This window comes from Mustelus asterias, chromosome 12, assembly GCF_964213995.1.
Source record: "Mustelus asterias chromosome 12, sMusAst1.hap1.1, whole genome shotgun sequence".
Lineage (NCBI taxonomy): Eukaryota > Metazoa > Chordata > Chondrichthyes > Carcharhiniformes > Triakidae > Mustelus > Mustelus asterias.
This window is the reverse complement of record NC_135812.1, coordinates 57,608,429-57,631,254: the sequence shown is the minus strand read 5'-3', so window position 1 is coordinate 57,631,254 and position 22,826 is coordinate 57,608,429. Positions and strand designations below refer to the sequence as shown.

At 44.1% G+C, this 22,826-nt stretch overlaps 1 protein-coding gene across 2 annotated transcripts in view; it reads left to right on the top strand.

Moving 5' to 3' along the window:
• unc13d (unc-13 homolog D (C. elegans)) overlaps nt 1–22,826 on the top strand; it is a 148,216-nt gene that overhangs the window by 88,258 nt on the left and 37,132 nt on the right. For both annotated transcript variants that reach the window (XM_078225269.1, XM_078225270.1), the window contains 5 exons: nt 2,476–2,606; nt 5,672–5,792; nt 12,321–12,464; nt 15,171–15,263; nt 16,676–16,909. In XM_078225269.1, the coding sequence (XP_078081395.1) occupies nt 2,476–2,606; nt 5,672–5,792; nt 12,321–12,464; nt 15,171–15,263; nt 16,676–16,909 (723 nt within the window). The remainder of the gene's footprint in view (nt 1–2,475; nt 2,607–5,671; nt 5,793–12,320; nt 12,465–15,170; nt 15,264–16,675; nt 16,910–22,826) is intronic.

Here is a 22,826-nt window from a genome sequence, read left to right as displayed (position 1 = left end):
ATGCCACCTCTTTTTTTTTAAACCCCTAAACTAGTCCCAATTGCCCGCATTTTCCCATATCCCTCTATATCCATCTTACCCATGTAACCGTCTGAACGCTTTTTAAAAGACAAAATTGGACCCGCCTCCACTACTACCTCTGGTAGCTTCTTCCAGACACCCTTTGTGTGAAAAAAATGGCCCTCTGAACTCTTTTGTATCTCTCCCCTCTCACCTTAAACCTATGCCCTCTAGTTTTAAACTCTCCTACCTTTGGGAAAAGATATTGACTATCTAGCTGATTTATGCCCCCCATTATTTTATAGACCTCTATAAGATCACCCCTCAGCCTTCTACGCTCCAGAGAAAAAAGTCCCAGTCTATCCACCTCTCCTTATAACTCAAACCATCAAGTCCTGGTAGCATCCTAGTAAATCTTTTCTGCACTCTTTCTTGTTTAATAATATCCTTTCTATAATAGGGTGACTAGAATTGTACACAGTATTCCAGGTGTGGCCTTACCAATGTGTTGTACAACTTCAACAAGACGTCCCAACTCCTGTATTCAATGTTCTGACCAATGAAACCAAGCATGCTGAATGCCTTCTTCGCCACTCTGTCCACCTGTGACTCCACTTTCAAGGAGCTATGAACATGTACCCCTAGATCTCTTTGTTCTGTAACTCTCCCCAACACCCTACCATTAACTGAGTAAGTCCTGCCCTGGTTCAAATGCATCACCTCGCATTTATCTAAATTAAACTCCATCTGCCATTCATCAGCCCACTGGCCCAATTGATTAAGATCCCGTTGTAATCTGAGATAACCTTCTTCACTGTCCACTATGCCACCAATCTTGGTGTCATCTGCAAACTTACTAACCATGCCTCCTAAATTCTCATCCAAATCATTAATATAAATGATAAATAGCAGTGGAACCAGCACTGATCCCTGAGGCACACCGCTGGTCACAGGCCTCCAGTTTGAAAAACAACCCTCTACAACCTCCCTCTGGCTATTACTCATTTTTAATTTACTAATAAGAAATGAAATTAGCTAGTTTCGAATTTCCAATTAGTCACACTAGAACAGTTTTAAATTAACATTCCTAGGGAAAGTACACAGGTAAATCCAACATATCTGGCCCGAGTCTCCACCCTGAGCTCAGAGACGCCAGAGGATCTTGGGCAGCAGGAAGTCATTCCATCTTAAGTTTAAACTGCCTGGGCAATTCCAATCTCCAATGATCCAGAGACAGGAAGATTTGGGCTATTGTCCTGAAACACGTCAATTTTTATAACCTTCACATTTGCAACAATGTACACAGCACTTGCTGCACTACCTTCAGCAGCTTTCTCAGATATCAAAGAACTCAATCCGGTTGGTCAATGATGAATTCCCTTTAATAAAACAGGTCCTTCATTAACTTCTGCTGCTCCAAGTGAGAACTGAATTGCAATGGTTTCGAGTAGTTTTCCCACCAGTAATGTTAGCCTGAATGGCCCGTGGTTGCCAGGTTTATCCTGCTCTATTTTGGGACAAAGGTGTAACTTTTGCAGTCCTCCTGTTCTTTGGCACTACTCCCACATACAAGGAGGATTGAAATACTGACATCAGAGCTGCTGCTATCTTCACCCTTGTTCACTGAACAAGATTAACTACTCAAGTCTTTGGGGTGGATCCTGAACCCACAATTCTCTGAATCAGAGGCAAGAGTGCTGACACCTGTTAAGTGCCTAAAGGCATCTTATGGTTCTGAATGCAGGTCTGTGCAGTTGGAGGAGAAGAGGACACGTGCCGTAAGATTCCAAGTTAGTGCCTTCCTTAGAAAGCTGGTACAAAGGGTTATTTGTACAGGATTTCTGGGTTAAACAGCGGATTCCCTTCAGTGCTGAGAGAGTTGTGACTGTGTGGAAAAGATTACTTCTGGAACCTAACCCTAAACCTTTCTCTTCAGGGAACAAAAGCTGAATCAATGGGGATCAGAACTCCCATATGATTTTGTGACAATGATTTCCTAGTGAATGGCCCTCCACCAGAGTGCCAAAACTCTGATTCATCACAAAAGTCCTTTTTAGCTCAAAGCATGAAGATAGAACTTCCAATCAGCAAGTTCATGACAAGAAGTTGAAGTAATTGTTCAGTATTTTAAGGACTATTTATTAAATAACCCAGAGTTTTTATAGTATTATCTGCAGTATGTGATGAAAGCAGTTCCCCAATGGTCCATGGATTTGCAGATGCACCATAATTGGTACTTGGGCTTGTTAGGCTACTGATCAGAAATCCCAAGGTATGTTGTGAAGTTAGACTAGACCCCAACAGTTTTTTGACTTTGGCCTCTTGCGTTTTGGAAGTTATTTAATTTCCTAAAACAATCTCTCAACAAGGATCAGTATCTCAGGGGAAGAGCAGACAAAAGTGAAGGGAACTTGCGCAAAATATGAAGTTGTGCATTACCTTAATGAATCGTTAATATAATTTGCTAATTGGCAGATGGCTGAGGATATCCAGGAGCAAGTGACAAGTATTGGAGGTGGCAAGTCCAAGGCAACTGTTGAGGGTCTGTACCAGCTCTACCAGAAGCTCAAACAACTACAGCATCAACGGATTTACTTATTACCAGAGTAAGTATAATAGTGTGCCTCTGTCACATATATGCTGACTGAGGATACTGACAATTCACAAATACTCATGCAGTACCCAGCAATCCAGATCTACATATTCAGGTAGTGTACTAATTCACACATACTTGCCGTCTACTATGACACATGGATGTTTTTGAAATATATCGCTAGTCACAAAGTCTGTACCAACAACACATATTTATTCACAGTGCACCAACATACTCATGTACTTACACAGTAAATTTCCAACACATACACGTCACTGTACCTCTGGCACACTGAAGTAGTAAATCATCAACATGCATTTTATAAGACAAAAGCAAATTATTGTTAATGCTAGAATCTGAAACAAAAACAGAACTTGCTAGAAAATCTCAGCAGATCTGACAGTATCTGTGGGGAGAGAATAGAGCTGATGTTTTGAGTCTGGGTGGCCCTTCGTCAGAGCTGGATCTGGGTTGTTTTTATCTTAGTGTTTCACTCACTGCCACTTCTCTTCCAGGAATGCCCACCCTGAAGAAGTACTGCTGTTCTCTCCGACAGAATTTCCATTCGTCTCTTTCAACCTGTGCACTGTCATTGCTTTCCATTTCCCTCCTGGTGTTTGACAAGGTGTTTACCAAAACAGCCATATTTCCTTCCTTAGTAACTGTCTCCAACTTACCCCACGTGGATTCCAAATGAAGTTCCATCCCTCATCTTTTGAATCCACACAGAATTACAGGTATCTCCAGTGTTTCTTGGACTGCTGGTCTCGCCACACCTTGAAATCCATACTCAGTGCCATGCGCTGCCACATGGACACACTTGATATCTCTCTCCAATAGCACCGGCCCAGCTCTGACGAAGGATCATCCAGACTCAAAACGTTGGCTCTATTCTCTCTCCGCAGATGCTGTCAGACCTGCTGAGATTTTCCAGCGTTTTCTGTTTTTGCATTTTCTAAGTGCAGCATGGTGGCACAGTGGTTAGCACTGCTGCCGCACAATGGTTAGCACTGCTGCCTCACAGTGCCAGGGACCAGGGTTTGATTCCCGGCTTGGGTCATTGTCTGAGTGGAGTTTGCACGTTTTCCCTGTGTCTGCATCAGTTTCCTCCAGGTACTCCGGTTTTCTCCCACAGTTTGAAAGACATGCTGGTTAGGTGCATTGACCTGAACAGGCGCCAGAGTGTGGCGACTAGGGGATTTTCAAAGTAACTTCATTGCAGTGTTAATGTAAGCCTTACTTGTGACTAATAAATAAACTTTATTTATTTTACTTTATTCTAAGTATATAGCTGCAATGCATGCTGTGTTTATTCAGAATGCAGTTGATGGACAGGTACCCCACTCAAATATATTAAAAAGGCATAGTCCCAGATGACCACAGATGACACTGTCTGATGGTGATTTAACCTGAGGGTCACCACACCACAGGCGAGGGGCAAGATTCATGAATAACCTTAGCCGGTGCAGGAATTGAACCTCCACTGCTGGCGTCGCTCTGCACCACTAACCAGCCGTCCAGCCAACTGAACTAACCAACCCAAATATATTATTGTACACTTATTTACAGTGTGTAATAGTTTTGTTACTGGACAAGTAATCCACAGAACACTAATGCAAATTCCACCATAATGTTTGGAAATAATTTGCTGGTATTGGTAAAAGTCACTGTGAAGTTGTTAAGATAACAGATTTTAAGCAGGTACAAGGATAGGAGTGGTCTGTGATAGGGTGCAAAGCAGGAGAGATTGAATGACAAAAGGGATGATGGTGCGAGGCAAAAGGAGATGGTAACAGGATAAGAAAAGAAATGAAAGATGGGAAGAGGAGGTGTAAATAGCGGTAGAATAATCATTACCAACAGCTGCTGTGAAGAAAAAGATAGGGGCATAGGTTATGATCTGAAATTGTTGAACTCCATGTTGAGTTCAGATGGCTTAATTAAAAGATGATGCACCATCGCTTGGGTTTCATTGGAATAGTTTAGGAGGACGAGGTCTGAGTGGAAGCGAAATGGAGAATTAAAATGACAAATCAGTGCAAGTTCGGAGTTACGCTTGCAGATCACAAAGTGGTGACCCAATCTGTGTTTGGTGGCCCCAGTGTAGAGCAGAGCACAGAGTGAGCAGCGAATACAATATACTACATGGAAAGAAATACAAGTAATTCACGAATAACCTGGAAGGACAGTTTGGGGCCTTAGATGATGGGATGGAACATGTTGCATGTCCCGTGGTTGAGGTGGGAATGTGCTGTGGGAAAAGGTGGTATCATGCCGAAGGTGGCAGAAACCCTGCCAGCTTCTCCATCACCATCACGTTTGTTCTGACGATTCCACCCTCTGTACCAGTCTTCCAATGTGTCTTCCTGTTTCCTCAACCAAGGATTTCCATCCAATTATCAAAGCAAATTCTGTGGATGCTGGAATCTGAAACCAAAAGAGAAAATGCTGGTAAATGCTTTGACAAAGGGTCTTCTGGACTCGAAACAGCTCTTTTCTCTCCTTACAGATGCTGCCAGACCTGCTGAGATTTTCCAGCATTTTCTCTTTTGGTTTCCATCCAATGTGGTTGACAGAGCCTTTAACTGTGTCCATCCCATTTCCCACTCTCACCCCTTCCCCAGCCCAGCACCCCCCCCCTCCTAAACCTCCCAGAGTTATGATAGGGTTCCTCTTGTCCACAACACCAATCTCCATGTTCGACGGATAATCCTCCATCATTTCCACCACCTCTAGAATGAGACGATCAGCAACATATCTTCCCATTTCAGTGTTTTGAAGGGACCATTCCCTCAGTGACAGTCTGTGCTCAGCAAGACAGAATTGTAACCAGGGCAACCAGAATGAAATAAATAAATTATCAGTCACATCCACATCCCAAGAATGAATAATAGAAAAACTCAGCTTCTCTGAAGCAGTATTTGCAACATGGACAATAGTCCCTGAACTGCCACCGTCATCTCGGCCACCATGAACCTGCTAAAATCTGTCAATTAGGGACTAGATTCCCTGGTTCTGTGTTTCAGCCTGCTGTGTGTCAACACCAGTTTGAAGCTTGACTCCCTGTGTTTTATTCAGTGACAGTCCTCTGCCATTGCATGAGTTCCACAAATGGTTCAGGGAACCTTTACCCAAGTGGTTACAGATGGTGTACAACAATTCGGTGGAGATGGTTCAACGGGCTGTGAAGAAAGACCAGGTACTACAACCCTAAAGTAAATAAGATGGTTATTTTCTATGGATGCGTTCCTGTCTGGACCTTAGTTAGCATCACTCTGTTGTTTACTGCAGGAGAATAGCCAAGAAATTGGGGACTGACTGGGCCAGTGGGCCTTCAGCTTCGAGAACTGTAACATAAATGGGAAGGTAGTCTGCTCTGCTTGCTGACTGGCTGTGTTTGTGCGAGATTGGTATGGGAATGTCCTTGTGGGCACTCACATATGGCATTATACGCATAAAATCTACAACAGAGTAGCTGACACTAAAATAGGTGGAATTGTAGACAGTGAAGAAGGTTATCAAAAATTGCAGCAGGATCTTGATCAGCTGGGGAAATGGGCCGAAAAATGGCAAATGGAGTTCAGTACAGATAAGTGTGAGATGTTGCATTTTGAAAAGTCAAATCAAGGTAGGACTTTCACGGTGAATGTCATAGAATCATAGAGTCAGAGAGGTTTACAGCATGGAAACAGGCCCTTTGGCCAAACTTGTCCATACCGCCCTTTTTTTTGAAACCCCAAAGCTAATCCCAATTGCCCGCATTTGGCCTATATCCTGCTATACCCATCTTACCCATGCAACTGTCTAAATGCTTTTTAAAAGACAAAATTGTACCCACCTCTACTACTACCTCTGGCAGCTTGTTCCAGACACTCACCTCCCTCTGTGTGAAAAAATTGCCCCTCTGGACACTTTTGTATCTTTCCCCTCTCACGTTAAACCCATGCCCTCTTTTAGACTCCCCTACCTTTGGGAAGAGATATTGACTATCTAGCTGATCTATGCCCCTCATTATTTTATAGACCTCTATAAGATCACCCTTCAGTCTTCTACACGCCAGAGAAAAAAGTTCCAGTCTATCCAGCCTCTCCTTATAACTCAAACCATCAAGTCCCTGTCGCATCCTAGTAAATCTTTTCTGCACTCTTTCTAGTTTAATAATATCCTTTCTATAATAGGGTGACCAGAACTGTACAGAGTATTCCAGGTGTGGCCTTACCAATGTGTTGTAGAACTTCAACAAGACGTCCCAACTCCTGTATTCAATGTTCTGACCAATGAAATCAAGCATGCTGAATGCCTTCTTCACCACTCTGTCGACCTGTGACTCCATTTTCAAGGAGCTATAAACATGTACCCCCCCTAGATCTCTTTGTTCTGTAACTCTCCCCAATGCCTTACCGTTAACTTAGTAAGTCCTGCCCTGGTTCAATCTACCAAAATGCATCACCTCGCATTTATCTAAATTAAACTCCATCTGCCATCCGTCAGCCCACTGGCCCAATTGATCAAGATCCTGTTGTAATCGGAGATAACTTTCTTCACTGTCCACTATGCCAGTGTCATCTGCAAACTTACTAACCATGCCTCCTATATTCTCATCCAAATCATTAATATAAATGGAAGTCCTCTGGAAGAACGGCCTGAACCAAGTACCATAATTCAGACGTCAAGGGCTTGCTTGGTATATTCTGTCTCTATTCTAGATTTGGATCCCAAACCGTACGAGAACATCGCACATCAGTACAAACTTGATGGGAAGATAATAAACTTTTATATACAGAGCATGAGGGTCAAAAAGGATGTTACCACTCCAAACTTAAAGGAAAATGAAGAATGCACGCTGTTTTTTCATTAAGCGTGAGTTTTTGGAAGGGATTGCTATTCAGCTGAAAAGTAAAAGGATTCCACTGACTGAAAGAATATAAGTGAGAAGTTTAGAAAATATGTGTGGAGTAGATTTGAATGTTGAAGTTGGCAAGAATAATTTTAAATTGTGAACATCTGTCACTAAACTTACTAGATTGGTTTGCACCAGTAAGAAAAATAGCACTAAACAATGATTATTGAAAAATCCAATAACCCACATCTTGAAAGAGAGACTACAGATTGTAAAGACTAAAGCACAATAATGAAGGGTTTTGGTGGAGTCAGTTGATTGTGTTTCAGAATGCTTTGTTATCTTGGAGCGTGTGGTATGTTCTTTAAAAGGAAACATGGAGCAGAAACATGATAGTCAAGAACAAAATCTTAAGGAAAGTCATGTATTTCTTATTGTTACAATTTTTAAAAAATGTTTTAAATGTGTGGGTTAAGGTCATGAACTTGATTAAAATTGCTCATTTTCTTGACTTTGGCTCATCACAGGAATTGCTGCTGGGATTGACACTGCTTAATTTTTGCCTGTTCTGCCAGACTGTTAATATTGTCACAATTAATGCACATGAGTGTTCTAACTTCTTATAGTTCTTTATCTGATCCAATCACTTTAGAACAGGGCGAATGAAATTGGGGATTCTATGGTTGAGTAACCTTTGCCATCTCAAAATGGCGTGCAGGAGTTAGGGCAAAGAATTACAAGTGGAAGCAGTGTTTGTATTAAGATGTTGTATGAATATTAAGCATTACTATCCCAAAGTTTTAACAGATACTTGATGCTAAACTCATTTTCAGGCGAACAAATCACAAAGGATGCAGCTTTATTGTTTAACTGTCTTCTGAACTTCAGGATTAGAATTAAACTTGGGAAGGAAGGGCCCTGGCATGTTGTGGTTTTTTTTTAGAGTACTTTATTTCATGTGGGGCTATTATTTTGCTATCAGCAGTGCATTACTACCCTGAAGTAATTCACTTTGGAGCAGTGAAAATTTTGACGGGTTTATTAATGAATATATAAAGGGTGGGGTAGGTTCTGCAATTCAGGGGCTCTTGAGAATGCATTTTTGGAAAACTGGAGGCACACTGATTGATTTTCAATTTACTGAAATACATAGTGAAAAATCATCTGACTCTGCCTGGCTAGTTTGCAAGTTGCATTTCCAGTAAGTTCCAGATTGCAGTCACCTCCAGTTGATTACGGTTTTTAATTTTAAATAAAAATCAGAATTAATATTTATCCTAGGAAATTATTTTTATTCCCAACTGTAATAAATTGATTTAGCAATACCTGTTTAAAAGCATTACTCAAAATATGCACTGAACTGGGCTGTCCATTTAATCAAAATGCTGCTTCAGTGCGTGAATGTGTTTAAAAGTATGACCAAGGTTGGTGGCACAGTGGTTGGTACTGCTGCCTCACAGCGCCAGGGACCCGGGTTCGATTCCGGCCTCGGGTGACTCTGTGGAGTGCGCACGTTCTCCCCGTGTCTGCGTGGGTTTCTTCTGGGTGCTCCAGTTTCCTCCCACAGTCCAAAGATGTGCGGGTTAGGTTGATTGGCCATGCTAAATTGATGCTCAGTGTCAGGGGATTAGCAGGGTAAATATGTGTGGGGTTATGCGAATAGGGTCTGGGTGGGATTGGTCAGTGCAGACTCGATGGGCCGAATGGCCTCCTTCTGCACTGTAGGGATTCTGTGATATGATAGCAGAGGTAACGTGCTAAATATGAAAAAAAAAATAACAGTGGACCTAGCACTGATCCCTGAGGCACACCGCTGGTCACAGGCCTCCAGTTTGAAAAACAACCCGCTACAACCACCCTCTGGCTTCTGTCAAGAACTTACTGTGAAGAACTTCTGTCAAGAATTTCTTACTGTGTTTACCCCAGTCCTACGCCGGCATCTCCACATTCTGTCAAGAAGCCAATTTTGTATCAATTTAGATACCTCACCCTGGATCCTGTGAGATTTAACCTTATGCAACAACCTACCATGCGGTACCTTGTCAAAGGCCTTGCTAAAGTCCATGTAGACAACATCAACTGCACTGCCCTCATCTACCTTCTTGGTTACCCCTTCAAAAAACTCAATCAAATTTGTGAGACATGATTTTCCACTCTCAAAGCCATGCTGACTGTCCCTAATCAGTCCTTGCGTCTCTAAATGCCTGTAGATCCTGTCTCTCAAAATACCTTCCAACAACTTACCCACCACAGATGTGAGGTTCGCTGGCTTGTAGTTCCCAGGCTTTTCCCTGCAGCCCTTTTTAAACAAAGGCACAACATTTGCCACCCTCCAATCTTCAGGCACCTCACCCCCCCCCCCCCCCCCCCCCACCCCCAAACGATTCCTACTGACTCCAGTTTTACTCGGGCTCCTTGATGCCACACTCAGTCAAATGCTGCCATGATGTCACCTCACCTCGAGTTCAGCTCTTTTGTCCACGTTTGAACCAAGGTTGTAATGAGGTCAGGGCTGACTGACCCTGGCGGAACCCAAACTGAGTGTCAGTTATTGCTAAGCAAATAACGCCTGCAAGCACTGTTGATGTCACATTCCATGACTTTACTGATGATTAAGCATAGACTGATGGGGTAGTAATTGGCCAGGTTAGATTTGTATACACGATATTCTTGTATACAGGATATACCTGGGCAATTTTCCACTCTCTCAGGTAGATGCCAGTGTTGTAGCTGCACTGGAACAGTTTGGATAGGGGTGCAACAAGTTCTGGAGCACAAGTTTTCAATACTATTACTGGAATATTGTCAGGGCCCATTGCCTTTGCAGCATCCAGCGCCATCAGCCGTTTCTTGATATCATGTGGAGTGAATCAAATTAGCTGAAGACTGATATCTGTGATGCTGGACACCTCCAGAGGAGGCCTCCAGATGGATCATCCACTTGGCATTTCTGGCTGAAGATGGTTACAAATACTTCAGCCTCATCTTTTGCACTAAACATAGAATCCCCATAGTGCAGAAGGAGGCCATTCAAGTCTGTACCAACTCTCTGACAGAGTATGCAGAGGCCCTTTCCCCTGCTCTATCCCCATAACTCCACACATTTACTGTTGCTAATCCTCCCGTAACCTAGACATCTTCATTGAACTCGGGTTGATCCCCTGGCTTTGTGGTAATGGTAGAGTGGGTATATGCCAGGCCATGAGGTCACAGATTGTGGTTGAGTACAATTCCGCTGCTGTTGATGACCCAGAGTGCCTCATGGATGCCTAGTATTGAGTTGCTAGATCTGCTCGAATCTATCCCAATTAGCACAGTGATAGTGCCACCCAACACGATGGAGGGTATTCTCAATGTGAGGATAGTGCCAGAGGAAGTAATTGAGATGCTGGATGAGTTAAAAATTGTTAAAGGTGTGGGGGGCGATTCTCCCAGAGCAGCGCAGTGGGCCGAGACATCAGCGGAGGCTTTTTTGCAGGCTTCCCACTGGGCACCCGGGCCGCTGCGCATCTGCCAGCCGATTTCCAGAGTAATCAGCTCCGTGTCGGAAATCGGTGCAGAGCTGGTTACAGTATGGAAATCAGCATTTCAATCGCATTAGCGGGCCCGGGACTGAAGTCGCTGGGCCCGCTAACATCTCTCTCTCTCTCACTCACACACACCCCACCTGCCCACCCCTTCCCCACCGCCAAGAGTGGTTCACTCCAGTGGGGTTTACAACAGCTCCCCACTAACAGGGAACAGGCAGGCCGATCCACTGGAGTGAAAATTTGTTATTGCTCCCTCAGGAGGTCAGGGGTAAGTAGGGGGGCACCTTGGCACTGTGCACCAGGCAGTGCCAAGGGGGCGGGTGCAGAGCCTACTGGGGGACAGTCTTTGGGGTTCGGGGAGGGGGGGGGTTCCAGCTGCCACTCTGCCAGAGGATCAGTGGCAGAGGGAGGGAGGATCGGGGCTGGTCATCCAGGATGGGGGAGGGGTGGGGTTGGGGTTGCTGGGTGGGGGGGACATTGGGGTTTGCCCGGAGAGGTTCGGGAAGCGAGCAATGGGGGGGTGTGGGGCTCTGCGAGGGCAGCAATGGGGGGGGGGGGGAGGGGATCGTAGGGCTCGCCAGTGATCGGGAGGCCAGCCGTGTGTGGGGCTACTGCGCATGCGCCAATCTCGGCGCTGACAGATCGGCGCATGTGCAGTGTCCCGCTCAGCGCTATGCTGCCGGCCTCTCCAGCAAGAATAGGTCCCACCCCCTGATTTTCAGTGGAAATCCCATTAGGGCTCTCTGTGATCCACAGAGATTCAATCTGAAAATCACACTGAAAAAAACAGCGGGAGTTACTCCCATTTTCACGTGATTTGGGGCCCTAGAATTGTTTTGAGAGAATTTTGGCTGTGCTTTTAGAAAGATTGGCTGTACTTAAAGTTGATAAATCACAAGGACTGTAAGGGCTGTATCCAAGGATGCTGAAGGTAGTAATTGTGGAAATTGCAAAGATACTGGCCATAAACCCCCAATGCTCCTTCAATACGCGGGTGGTGACAGAATGTTAATAGAATCCAAGTTGGTGAGTGATGCCAAAAGCAAGACAGAGCTTTTCTTTCTGAAATTTATGGACTTTGTTCAGTCTCATCACTCTCCTCACACCCAGTGTCCGAGCTTGTGCTCAAAGTACTGTACTTAATTCTTAATTAAAGAATGGGTTTTTCCTGTGTGTGTAAATACTCCGTGATGTTACACATTTTCTTGGTCTCCAGACGTGGCCATCAGTTTGCTAATATTTCCAGATGTTTGTCACACACTTTGCTGTGAGGCAGTATTACAGTGACATTAAACAGAAGTACATTTCTTATAGATACATTCTGTTTGAATGTTAACTCTCAGTACTGTTTCTACAGCTGGAATCAATGGGGGAAAAGACTAAACATAGTACCTCTGCTGTAGATATTGCAACCTGCTTCACCAAGATCAAACAGACTTGGACAGAGCTGAGCTGGCCAGAACCTGAGGAAGCTTTTGTCATCATGGTCAAGTTAACTGAGGTGAGTCCGAGTCGTTCTGAAGCTGACGATAAAGGTCATTAAGTTTAAGTTTATTTATTAGTGTCACAAGTAGGCTTACATTAACACTGTAATGAAGTTATACACACATTATTGTCATTGTTGGGTTTTCCAATACAAGGTTTCCTCTGTTAATCCCTCTATCCATTAGAAAGATCTTACTGTTGACACTCTGAGACCACTGAACCTTAGACCCCAATTATTCCTCACGTTAACTTTTGGAGTAGTTTGTGGGTTCTGCAATATCCTTCCCAGGGTCTACAGTTTCACTGGTTATGGGTGTGGCTTAGCTCCATATGCAATTTCCCATCCAGTAGACATGCAGGATCCCAAATTCAACCGGTACCCAGGAAACCCAAGTGTCAGGGTTGCCTCAGAGGACCAGGTGAGGTGGGAGGACAGCTAAAGAGTATAAAATGATAAGCAAGTTGTTATGTTAGATCAGTGGTTCCCAAACGTTTTTCACTGGGCCGCACTTTTGGAATAAACATTTGCTCGCGCCACACCGAATTTTTTATTGATAAATACATTTTTTTTAAAACAACTCCTAGCAAACACAACTACTTTACAATATGATCATGGGACATCCAGAAAGTATAAAACAATGCTTGTTTAAACCATGTTTAAATGTTTCTTTGATTGTCCTTGAATCTTCCCGTCACACTTGCCATCCTCTCTCGCCGCACCAGTGTGGCGCGCCGCACCCTTTGGGAACCACTGTGTTAGATCATATCTGCAAATTTTCTTTTGCCTTTCTATCCTATAGACTTTGGCAGGGCCTGACCTCTCCAGCTGACTAGGTTGAGTGTACCAGTGTCAGAAGTGAGCACAGACAAGATACTGACAATGTAAAAATCAGGGCTCGGAGTTTGGTTTAAGAGTTGTACCGCTGACGTACACTCAGTCTGTACACTACACAGTGTGCATTGTACCACATCTATGGGTGTAACAGCAGTTAGACATATGTCATATATTATCATTGCCAATAATAGTGATGTGAAGGGGCTGACAATCCACACAGTTCGAGTTTACTCCCTGCTGCCAGAATGGCTGAAAACTGGAGTAACTGCTGAACATGCTGGCTCCTGTTCTCTCAATCAATATTCTGTATTGTCTCCTGGAGGCAAAGGCTCCACCCACTCCAACTGGTCTGGCAATACTGTGGAGAGAGAAATGGAATTACAGCTGGACTGTTACCATCCCTCTGAGGGCAAGATAGGGGAGAGGCCATAAAATTGAGCAATTAATAGTCATTGAAGGGCCTCCGCTCACCACCATTAAGCGACAGGAGGTCAACATCAAGTGCCCAGGATGTCAGGTAAAACAATGGCCTCCTCTCTGACCTCTGTGCCCAACAAAGGCCCTTCCCTTCCGCCATTTCTCAAATGATCCTAGCCCCCATACCCCTCACTGGGGCCCGCCCCTACGTTACCCCAGCTCCAATGCTACATTTCCCCTTTGAAAACTTCCTGCAGTCCCAGCGGTGGCCATCACACTGGTGAAGCTTCAAGAACAAGAGAGCTTCCCAGCCATTTAATTGGTCAGCAACTCTGAGGCAGGACCCCTCCCCAGTGGGGACAAACGGCTCATATCAAGCCAATTAATAGCCTGCTGAGTGCTAAATGGCTTTGGCATGAGCTGGCCAAGCAGAGGCAGGCAGGCTCGCTCCCAACTTTTACAGAGGGTTGGCAACAGGGGCAAGGGGGTGTTGGAGTGTCAGCTCAACATTTCAGGTCTGTGCTCATAATTTGAGCAAGTGAATGGGGAAGGGTGGAAAGAAAACAAAAGGAAAGGTCTGTGATTGAGTGAAGGAGAGGTTAGATTAAATGGCAAAAGGTTTCATGGTGCAAAGCCAAAGGGAATAGTAATGGGACAAATAAAGAAACAAAGGTGCCCAGAGAGGGTGTGAATGGCAGGAAAGCAGCAAAGTGGGTGTAGTGGGAGGATAGGAGTTGTAATTTAAAGGGGCCTGGTACATCCTTGGCTGTGCTATGTCTGGTGAAAGCAGAGGTACTGAGCACCTCCAAGGGAGTAGCAAGTTCCCAAAGAGTCCAGTTTGAGGCTGCTGAAGAGTTAAAACGTCCAAGAAACTTTGTATTATTGACTCCATTACAAAGAGGGGTGAGGGAGCTACAAATTTATTTTCTCGGGGGCACTTGGTAGTTGCTAATAGCCACCACCCCAGATCTCATTTCCACCAAAGTACATGCCTTCCTGATAGTGAGGTGGCTCAGATACACCTCTAGTGGTTTTGGTGCCATTTAGAGTAAAGTAGCTTGGGGCAATAGCAGGAGGGTTATATAATTGGTGCTTACACCAAGTTGCAATCCCTGCCAAACCGTTCCCTGTGAATTCTGAAGCCACAAGATTTGAACAAATCCGAGAGGGGAAAAAAATTGATAAAAATAAAAACAGTAATTTATGTAGCATCGATGAGGTAGAATTTAGTTACACCCTCTCTCCTGTGTCATCACTCAGTATAGGGTAGGTGCTTCAACTTATAGATAATTAAATGTCTTTAAACATACTGAGTATCAGTGAAAGAAAGTGAGAACTCACCAGTTTGTGGAGCTAATCTGATCACTGAAACAGTGTTAGCTGTCACTCTGATAAAGGAAGCTCTACCTGTTCTGTTTGACTAGCTCGTATCTGTAGAGTTGCCATACTACTGGATGCTTTATGTTCCAGGACATGGGCAAGATTGCATTAATGTACTGTCGACTAATCGAAGAGAGGGCAGAAGAACTGTCATTCAAGGACATTGGAGTAAAGTCAAGTGATGTGAGTGTTGACTGTAACTCATCTGGATCTGCACCTGGTTAAACATGTCATTAGAGGATTCAAAACATTTGCATCTCCTTAAAACCTCTTGCTGACATTAGTAGACACTAATGTTGGGGACCAGATCAAAAACTCCAAGGTATATTATGAAGTTAGCTTAGACCCCAACTTTTTAGATTTTGGCATTGGGGTGAGCATTAGGTGTTTCACTCCAGGTATGATTCGATTGACCTATTCGGAAACTTATATTAAAACAAAATTTATTTAACAACACAGTTAAAATATAACAAAAAAAATTAGCTTAACTTTTATGAATTTAAATACTTAACATGACAAGGTATAATTCTTAACTGAAAGCTATCTGTATAGTTCCAATGTAAGCAATAACCCCACAGACATAAATCCCTCTTCAGACTAAGTTAACACAAAAAAGCTTATAGGCTCACATGGATGCTGAATGCCCAGTCTTATAACTCCTCTGGACAGATACAGAAAGACACCTGGCTTCTCACTCCCATTCAGCAGCCTCCAGAGAAAGGGACTTATTTCCTGGCAGATTTCAGTCTCAAATTCATAGAGAGAAAGAGACACAGAGAAAGCAACCTCTCTCTATAGATCCCAAGCAGCAACTGACTTGATTTCTCTGTGCATGCCTAGTCACAAGATTTTTCCTGTCAATCGAGCTAATCAAGCCCTACTCTGAAAAACCCCAGGGGAAAACACTAAAATAACAAAACCGCATGAGCCCGGATTAAAACAAACATTTCAGCAATTGAGATCAATTATGCATTTGAAGTGACAACGGCATCGGCCGGCTACAGACAAAGCAGCACCAATAAATAGTACTGACTGCTAAAAAAAACCTGCACAAGGAACATGACACAAATATGTTTCTTAAAGGCACAGTATTGTCACACTAATCTGCACTTTATTGAGGATTCCCACAAACAGAAGAACATTAATGAACAGTCCCAGTAGTTTGTGATAGAGGCAAATCATTCAAAATAATATTTATTCTCAGATCTGGAGATGACTGCCAAGATTGACTCTTATTCCCCATTTTCCTACCTGCCCTGAGAGCTTGCTGTTGGGCTTTCTCCTTGTGATGATGTAATATTGGGAATTCCAGGATATTATCTTAGCGATGAGGAAGGAGCAAGGATATGTCCAAGTCAGCTTGGTGTGTGACACAGGAAAATCAGCTCTGGAATTCCCAGCCTCACTCAGTTCTTACTGAATGTGGGGTTTGGCTGGATGGGTTGGGTAATATCAAACAAAATGGCTCATCTTTATTCCTTTCAATCTTGGTAGGTCTTGGTCAATTACTATAGTTCTCAGTTGAAATTACAAATGGTAATGGAGGCTAAAGAAATCTATCCAGTGACATGTATTCACCATTCTCTCATTTCTAGTCAGCAAATGGAGTGAGGTCGCTACAACTATGTGTCGTTCTCAATAATATGAGGCAACTGCGGCAGGTTATTTCCAAACTGCCAACAGACCTAGACTGGCAAGGCCTGAAGGAAGACACAGCCAACATGATTTCAGTGGACCAGATCCAAAACACTCTGCTCACCCAACTAGAAACAATCAACATCTCCATTAACAGGAAGATCGAGGGTGTGATCCAATCCCTTGCACAAAAGGTACAGAAAACACTTCACTGTAACCTGAATGTTCACATTAGAGGGAAATAGATTCCTGCAGTGCAGAAGGAGGCCATTGAGCTCATCAAATATGCACTGACTGTCTGACAGTGCATCTTACCCAGGCTCACACCCCCCACCCTATCTCCGCAACCCCACGCATTTACCCCTAACCTGCATATCTTTGGAATGTGGGAGGAAACCAGAGCACTCGGAGGAGACCCACATAAATATGGGGAGAATGTGCAAACTCCACACACAGTCATCCAAGGCCGGAATTGAACCCGGGTCGCTGGCGCTGTGAGGCAGCAGTGCTAACCACTGTGCCGCCTAAATCGTGGGGTATCTGCTTCTCCACTCAGTGAGTAACAGAGTGAGGTACCCAACTGCTAGCTGCCACCTATTCTAATCCTGTTCCAAATCCTGGGACAGGGCTCATCTGCATATTTGGGGAATTCAGGTTAGCAGTGCTCAGTCCTATTTGTCAACAGGAAAACCAAACCTCACACATGGCAGAACCCCTACGGGCACTAAAAGCCAGTCCCAGACCAAAAGAAGGTGGCTCCGGGGAATGGTATGATCCAGTGGGAGCTGGAATTGCAGTAGAGTAAGATAACTGATTTCCCCCAGGATCAATTACCTGGCAATATCTGAGTTTTCATGTCAGCCCTCTGGAGACATGAGTTAACGTGAAGCCTTTTCAAACTTAAGAAATAAGAGCAGAAATACTTAGCCCCTCGAGCCCGCTCCACCAGTCCATAAGATCAAGGCTGATCCGTTTGTTTTTAGAATTCCACATTCACATCTATCCCAATAACCTTTGAACTTTTGATTCCCTTGCCTAACAAGAATCTATCTAGCTCTGCCTTAAAAATATTTAGTGACCCCGCCTTCACTGCCTTCTGAGGCAGCGGAGAATAAAGGGCCGAACACTCCCTGGCAAGCCTACTTAATGTAGGAGGCCGGTGGGTAGTACATCTTTTTTATTCATTTTATAGGGCATGAGCGTTGCTGGCTGGGCCAGCATTTATAGATTCATAGAAACCCCACAGTGCAGAAAGAGGCCATTCGACCCATTGAGTCTGCACCGACCACAATCCCATCCAGGCCCTACCCCCATATCCCTACATATTTTACCTGCTAATCCCTCTAATCTACTCATCTCCGGACACTAAGGGGCAATTTTTAGCATGGCCAATCAACCTAACCCGCACATCTTTGGTATTTATCGCATTTATTGCCTGTCCCTTATTGCCCTCCATTTCCGAGGGCATTTTACAGTCAACCACATTGCTGTGGATTTGAGTCACAAGTAGTCCAGCCCAGATAAGGATTCCCTAAAAGATATTCATGAATCAGATGGGTTTTCTGGCAGTTGACAATGATTTCATGGTCATCAGATTTTTAATTCCAGATTTTTAAAATTGAATTCAAAGTTCATCATCTGCCGCGGTGGGATTCAAACCCTGGTCTCCAGATCTTGCTCTGAGTCTCTGAATTACGAGTCCAGTGACAATACCATTGTGCCACTGCCTCACCCTAACCCATGCCAAACCTCCACACCACCCATACCCTCATCCACCAATTGGAAAACAACAAATGGGTCTGGGATTCGGTTACAATCTGGTTATGCCCTTTATTTGAGTCCTTTGCACCTTGTCCAGACTGAAATTTTGGTTTCTTGATTGTTAATTAATGATCCACTTAGGATTAAGTAATTACTATTAAGATACATATCAATTTATAACTGCTTCCCCAGCTATACACAATATATTGCTGGGATTCTTCCGCCCTGCCAGCTGTCCGGATTGCCCCCTTTTAGGTGGCTCATTGCAATGGGTCCTGCCAAGACATGGTGGGAAAATCCCAGCCATATATTTTGTATGGCTGGAGAATCAGTTATAGTTAGATGTCAAGCTTAACAATAGATTCAGCTGACGCAGTGTGAATGGTTGAGATGCCATCATGGATGGAGATCTCAGGGCAGTAGTTCAGTATGCTGTCAATTGTTTTGGATGGTCACAGTCACCAGTGAGCTGTTCCTCATACAGCATATGGCTGCATCTTCCTCATCAATGACTAGAGTCTGAGTTTATTGGGAACAGTCATTGAATGAGTGTGTATGTATCATAGTGGAAAAGTAAAGTTCCCTTTTCATTTAATTTGTTCTCAGAGCCCAGACAAGATGAGCAATTCTTTGTATAACTGAAACTTGCTATGCCACTTCAGGAGAGCATGAAGAGTTAGTAATGGTGTGGTGCTAAGTATAGGCTAGGCCATATAAATTAGAGGTGATCGTTTCACTTCTGTGAAGGTCATTGCTGAACCAGTTAGGTTTTTATAGCAATCCAGAACCTATCATGACTGTTCTCTGATTTGCTCTCTCGTGAGTCTAGTTAGACAATAAATGTTGAGCTTCCAAGTAAGGTCAGGTTCCCCACCAATGACCGTTCAGCACTTACTTTTTCCAGCACAAGTTTTCTGATGATGGTTTAGGGGAATAAGTCCTGTTATTATTTGAAAGAGATTTCATCAGGGAACATGATGACTGAAGAGATTTCCTTTATTATTTGAACTGAGACCTCTTTACCCATGCAGTTCAACTACAAGTTTTAGTGAGGAGCTGAAGGAAATTAGCAGAGAAATGGTTTTGGGGAAATTGATGGGATTGAAGGTGGATAAATCTACAGGTCCTGATAATCTTCATCCCAGAGTACAAAGGAAGTGGCCCTGGAAATAGTAGATCCATCTTGATTATTTTCCAAAATTCTTTGTACTCTGGACTGGTTCCTACAGATTGGAGGGTAGCTAATGTAAGTCCGCTATTCAAAAAGGGAGGTAGAGAGAAAACAGGGAACGATAGACCAGTGAGACTAATGTCAGTAATGTTCACATTATATATTATCTGGAAGAGGGAAATGAAGGTATTATCTTCAAATGTGCAGATGATATAAAGTTGGGTAGGAAGGTGAGCTGTGAGGAGGATGCAGAGATGCTTCAGCGAGATTTGAACCGGCTGAGTGGTCTGTGCGTTAGGAGGTTCAGGATCCAGTCGCAGAGGGAGGAGGATAGGCAACAATGCTGCCTCCACGATCATCCTCAACACCGGTGCCCCACAAGGCTGTGTTCTCAGCCCCCTACTATAGTCCTTTTACACCTATGACTGTGTGGCCAAATTCCCCTCCAACTCGATTTTCAAGTTTGCTGACAACATCATCATAGATCTCAAACAATGATGAGATAGAGTACAGGAATGAGATAGAAAATCTGGTGAATTGGTGCGGCAACAATAATCTTTCCCTCAATGTCAACAAAACGAAGGAGATTGTCATCGACTTCAGAAAGCGTAGAGAAGAACATGTCCCTGTCTACATCAACGGGGACAAAGTAGAAAGGGTCGATAGCTTCAAGTTTTTAGGTGTCCAGATCACCAACAACCTGTCCTGGTCCACCCATGCTGACATTATAGTGAAGAAAGCCCACCAATGCCTCTACTTTCTCAGAAGACTAAGGAAATTAGACATGTCAGCTACGACTCTCACCAATTTTTCCAGGTGCACCACATAGAAAGCATTCTTTCTGGTGGTATCACAGGTTGGTATGGCTCCTGCTCTGCCCAAGACTGCAAGAAACTACAAAAGGTCGTGAATGTAGTCCAATCCATCACTCAAACCAGCCTCCCATCCATTAACTCTGTCTACACTTCCCGCTGCCTCGGAAAAGCAGCCAGCATAATTAAGGACCGCACGCATCCCAGACATTCTCTCTTCTACCTTCTTCCCTCGGGAGGTTTTTGTGCAGTGTGTGCAGGAGGGTTTCCTGACACAATATGTGGATAGGCCGACAAGAGGTGAGGCCACATTGGATTTGGTACTGGGAAATGAACCGGGCCAAGTGTTAGATTTGGTTGGGGGAGAGTACTTTGGAGATAGTGACCACAATTTGGTGTCTTTTGTTATTGCAATGGAGAGGGATAGGGCCATACGGCAGGGCAAGGTTTACAATTGGGGGAGAGGTAATTATGATGCGATTAGGCAAGAATTAGGGGGCATAAGTTGGGAACAGAAACTGTCAGGGAAAGGAACTAATGAAAAGTGGAACTTTTTCAAGGAACAAATACTGGGTGTCCTTGATAGGTATGTCCCTGTCAGGCAGGGAGGAAATGGCCGAGTGAGGGAACCATGGTTCACGAAAGAGGTGGAATGTCTTGTGAAAAGGAAGAGGGAAGCTTATGTAGGGATGAGGAAACAAGGTTCAGATGGCTCGATTGAGGGTTACAAGTTAGCAAGGAATGAGCTGAAAAAGGGGCTTAGGAGGGGACATGAGAAGTCCTTGGCGGGTCGGATCAAGGAAAACCCCAAGGCTTTTTACTCTTATGTGAGGAATAAAAGAATGACCAGGGTGAGGTTAGGGCCGGTCAGGGCCAGTAGTGGGAACTTGTGTATGAAGTCAGTAGAGATAGGCGAGGTGATGAATGAATACTTTTCTTCAGTGTTCACCAAGGAGAGGGGCCATGTTTTTGAGGAAGAGAAGGTGTTACAGGCTAATAGGCTGGAGGAAATAGATGTTCGGAGGGAGGATGTCCTGGCAGTTTTGAATAAACTGAAGGTCGATAAGTCCCCTGGGCCTGATGAAATATATCCTAGGATTCTTTGGGAGGCAAGGGATGAGATTGCAGAGCCTTTGGCTTTGATCTTTGGGTCTTCGCTGTCCACGGGGATAGTGCCAGAGGACTGGAGAATGGCGAATGTTGTTCCTCTGTTTAAGAAAGGGAATAGAAATGACCCTGGTAATTATAGACCGGTTAGTCTTACTTCGGTAGTTGGTAAATTGATGGAAAAGGTCCTTAGGGATGGGATTTACGACCATTTAGAAAGATGCGGATTAATCCGGGATAGTCAGCACGGATTTGTGAAGGGCAAGTCGTGCCTCACAAATTTGATAGAATATTTTGAGGAGGTAACTAAGTGTGTTGATGAAGGTAGGACAGTTGATGTCATATACATGGATTTCAGTAAGGCCTTTGATAAGGTCCCCCATGGTCGGCTTATGATGAAAGTGAGGAGGTGTGGGATAGAGGGAAAGTTGGCCGATTGGATGGGTAACTGGCTGTCTGATCGAAGACAGAGGGTGGTGGTGGATGGAAAATTTTCGGACTGGAGGCAGGTTGCTAGCAGAGTGCCACAGGGATCAGTGCTTGGTCCTCTGCTCTTTGTGATTTTTATTAATGACTTAGAGGAGGGGGCTGAAGGGTGGATCAGTAAATTTGCTGATGACACCAAGATTGGTGGAGTAGTGGATGAGGTGGAGGACTGTTGTAGGCTGCAAAGAGACATAGATAGGATGCAAAGCTGGGCTGAAAAGTGGCAAATGGAGTTTAACCCTGATAAATGTGAGGTGATTCATTTTGGTAGGACTAATTTAAATGTGGATTACAGGGTCAAAGGTAGGGTTCTGAAGACTGTGGAGGAACAGAGAGATCTTGGGGTCCATATCCACAGATCTCTAAAGGTTGCCACTCAAGTGGATAGAGCTGTGAAGAAGGCCTATAGTGTGTTAGATTTTATTAACAGGGGGTTGGAGTTTAAGAGCCGTGGGGTTATGCTGCAACTGTACAGGACCTTGGTGAGACCACATTTGGAATATTGTGTGCAGTTCTGGTCACCTCACTATAAGAAGGATGTGGAAGCGCTGGAAAGAGTGCAGAGGAGATTTACCAGGATGCTGCCTGGTTTGGAGGGTAGGTCTTATGAGGAAAGGTTGAGGGAGCTAGGGCTGTTCTCTCTGGAGCGGAGGAGGCTGAGGGGAGACTTAATAGAGGTTTATAAAATGATGAAGGGGATAGATAGAGTGAACGTTCAAAGACTATTTCCTCGAGTGGATGGAGCTATTACAAGGGAGCATAACTATAGGGTTC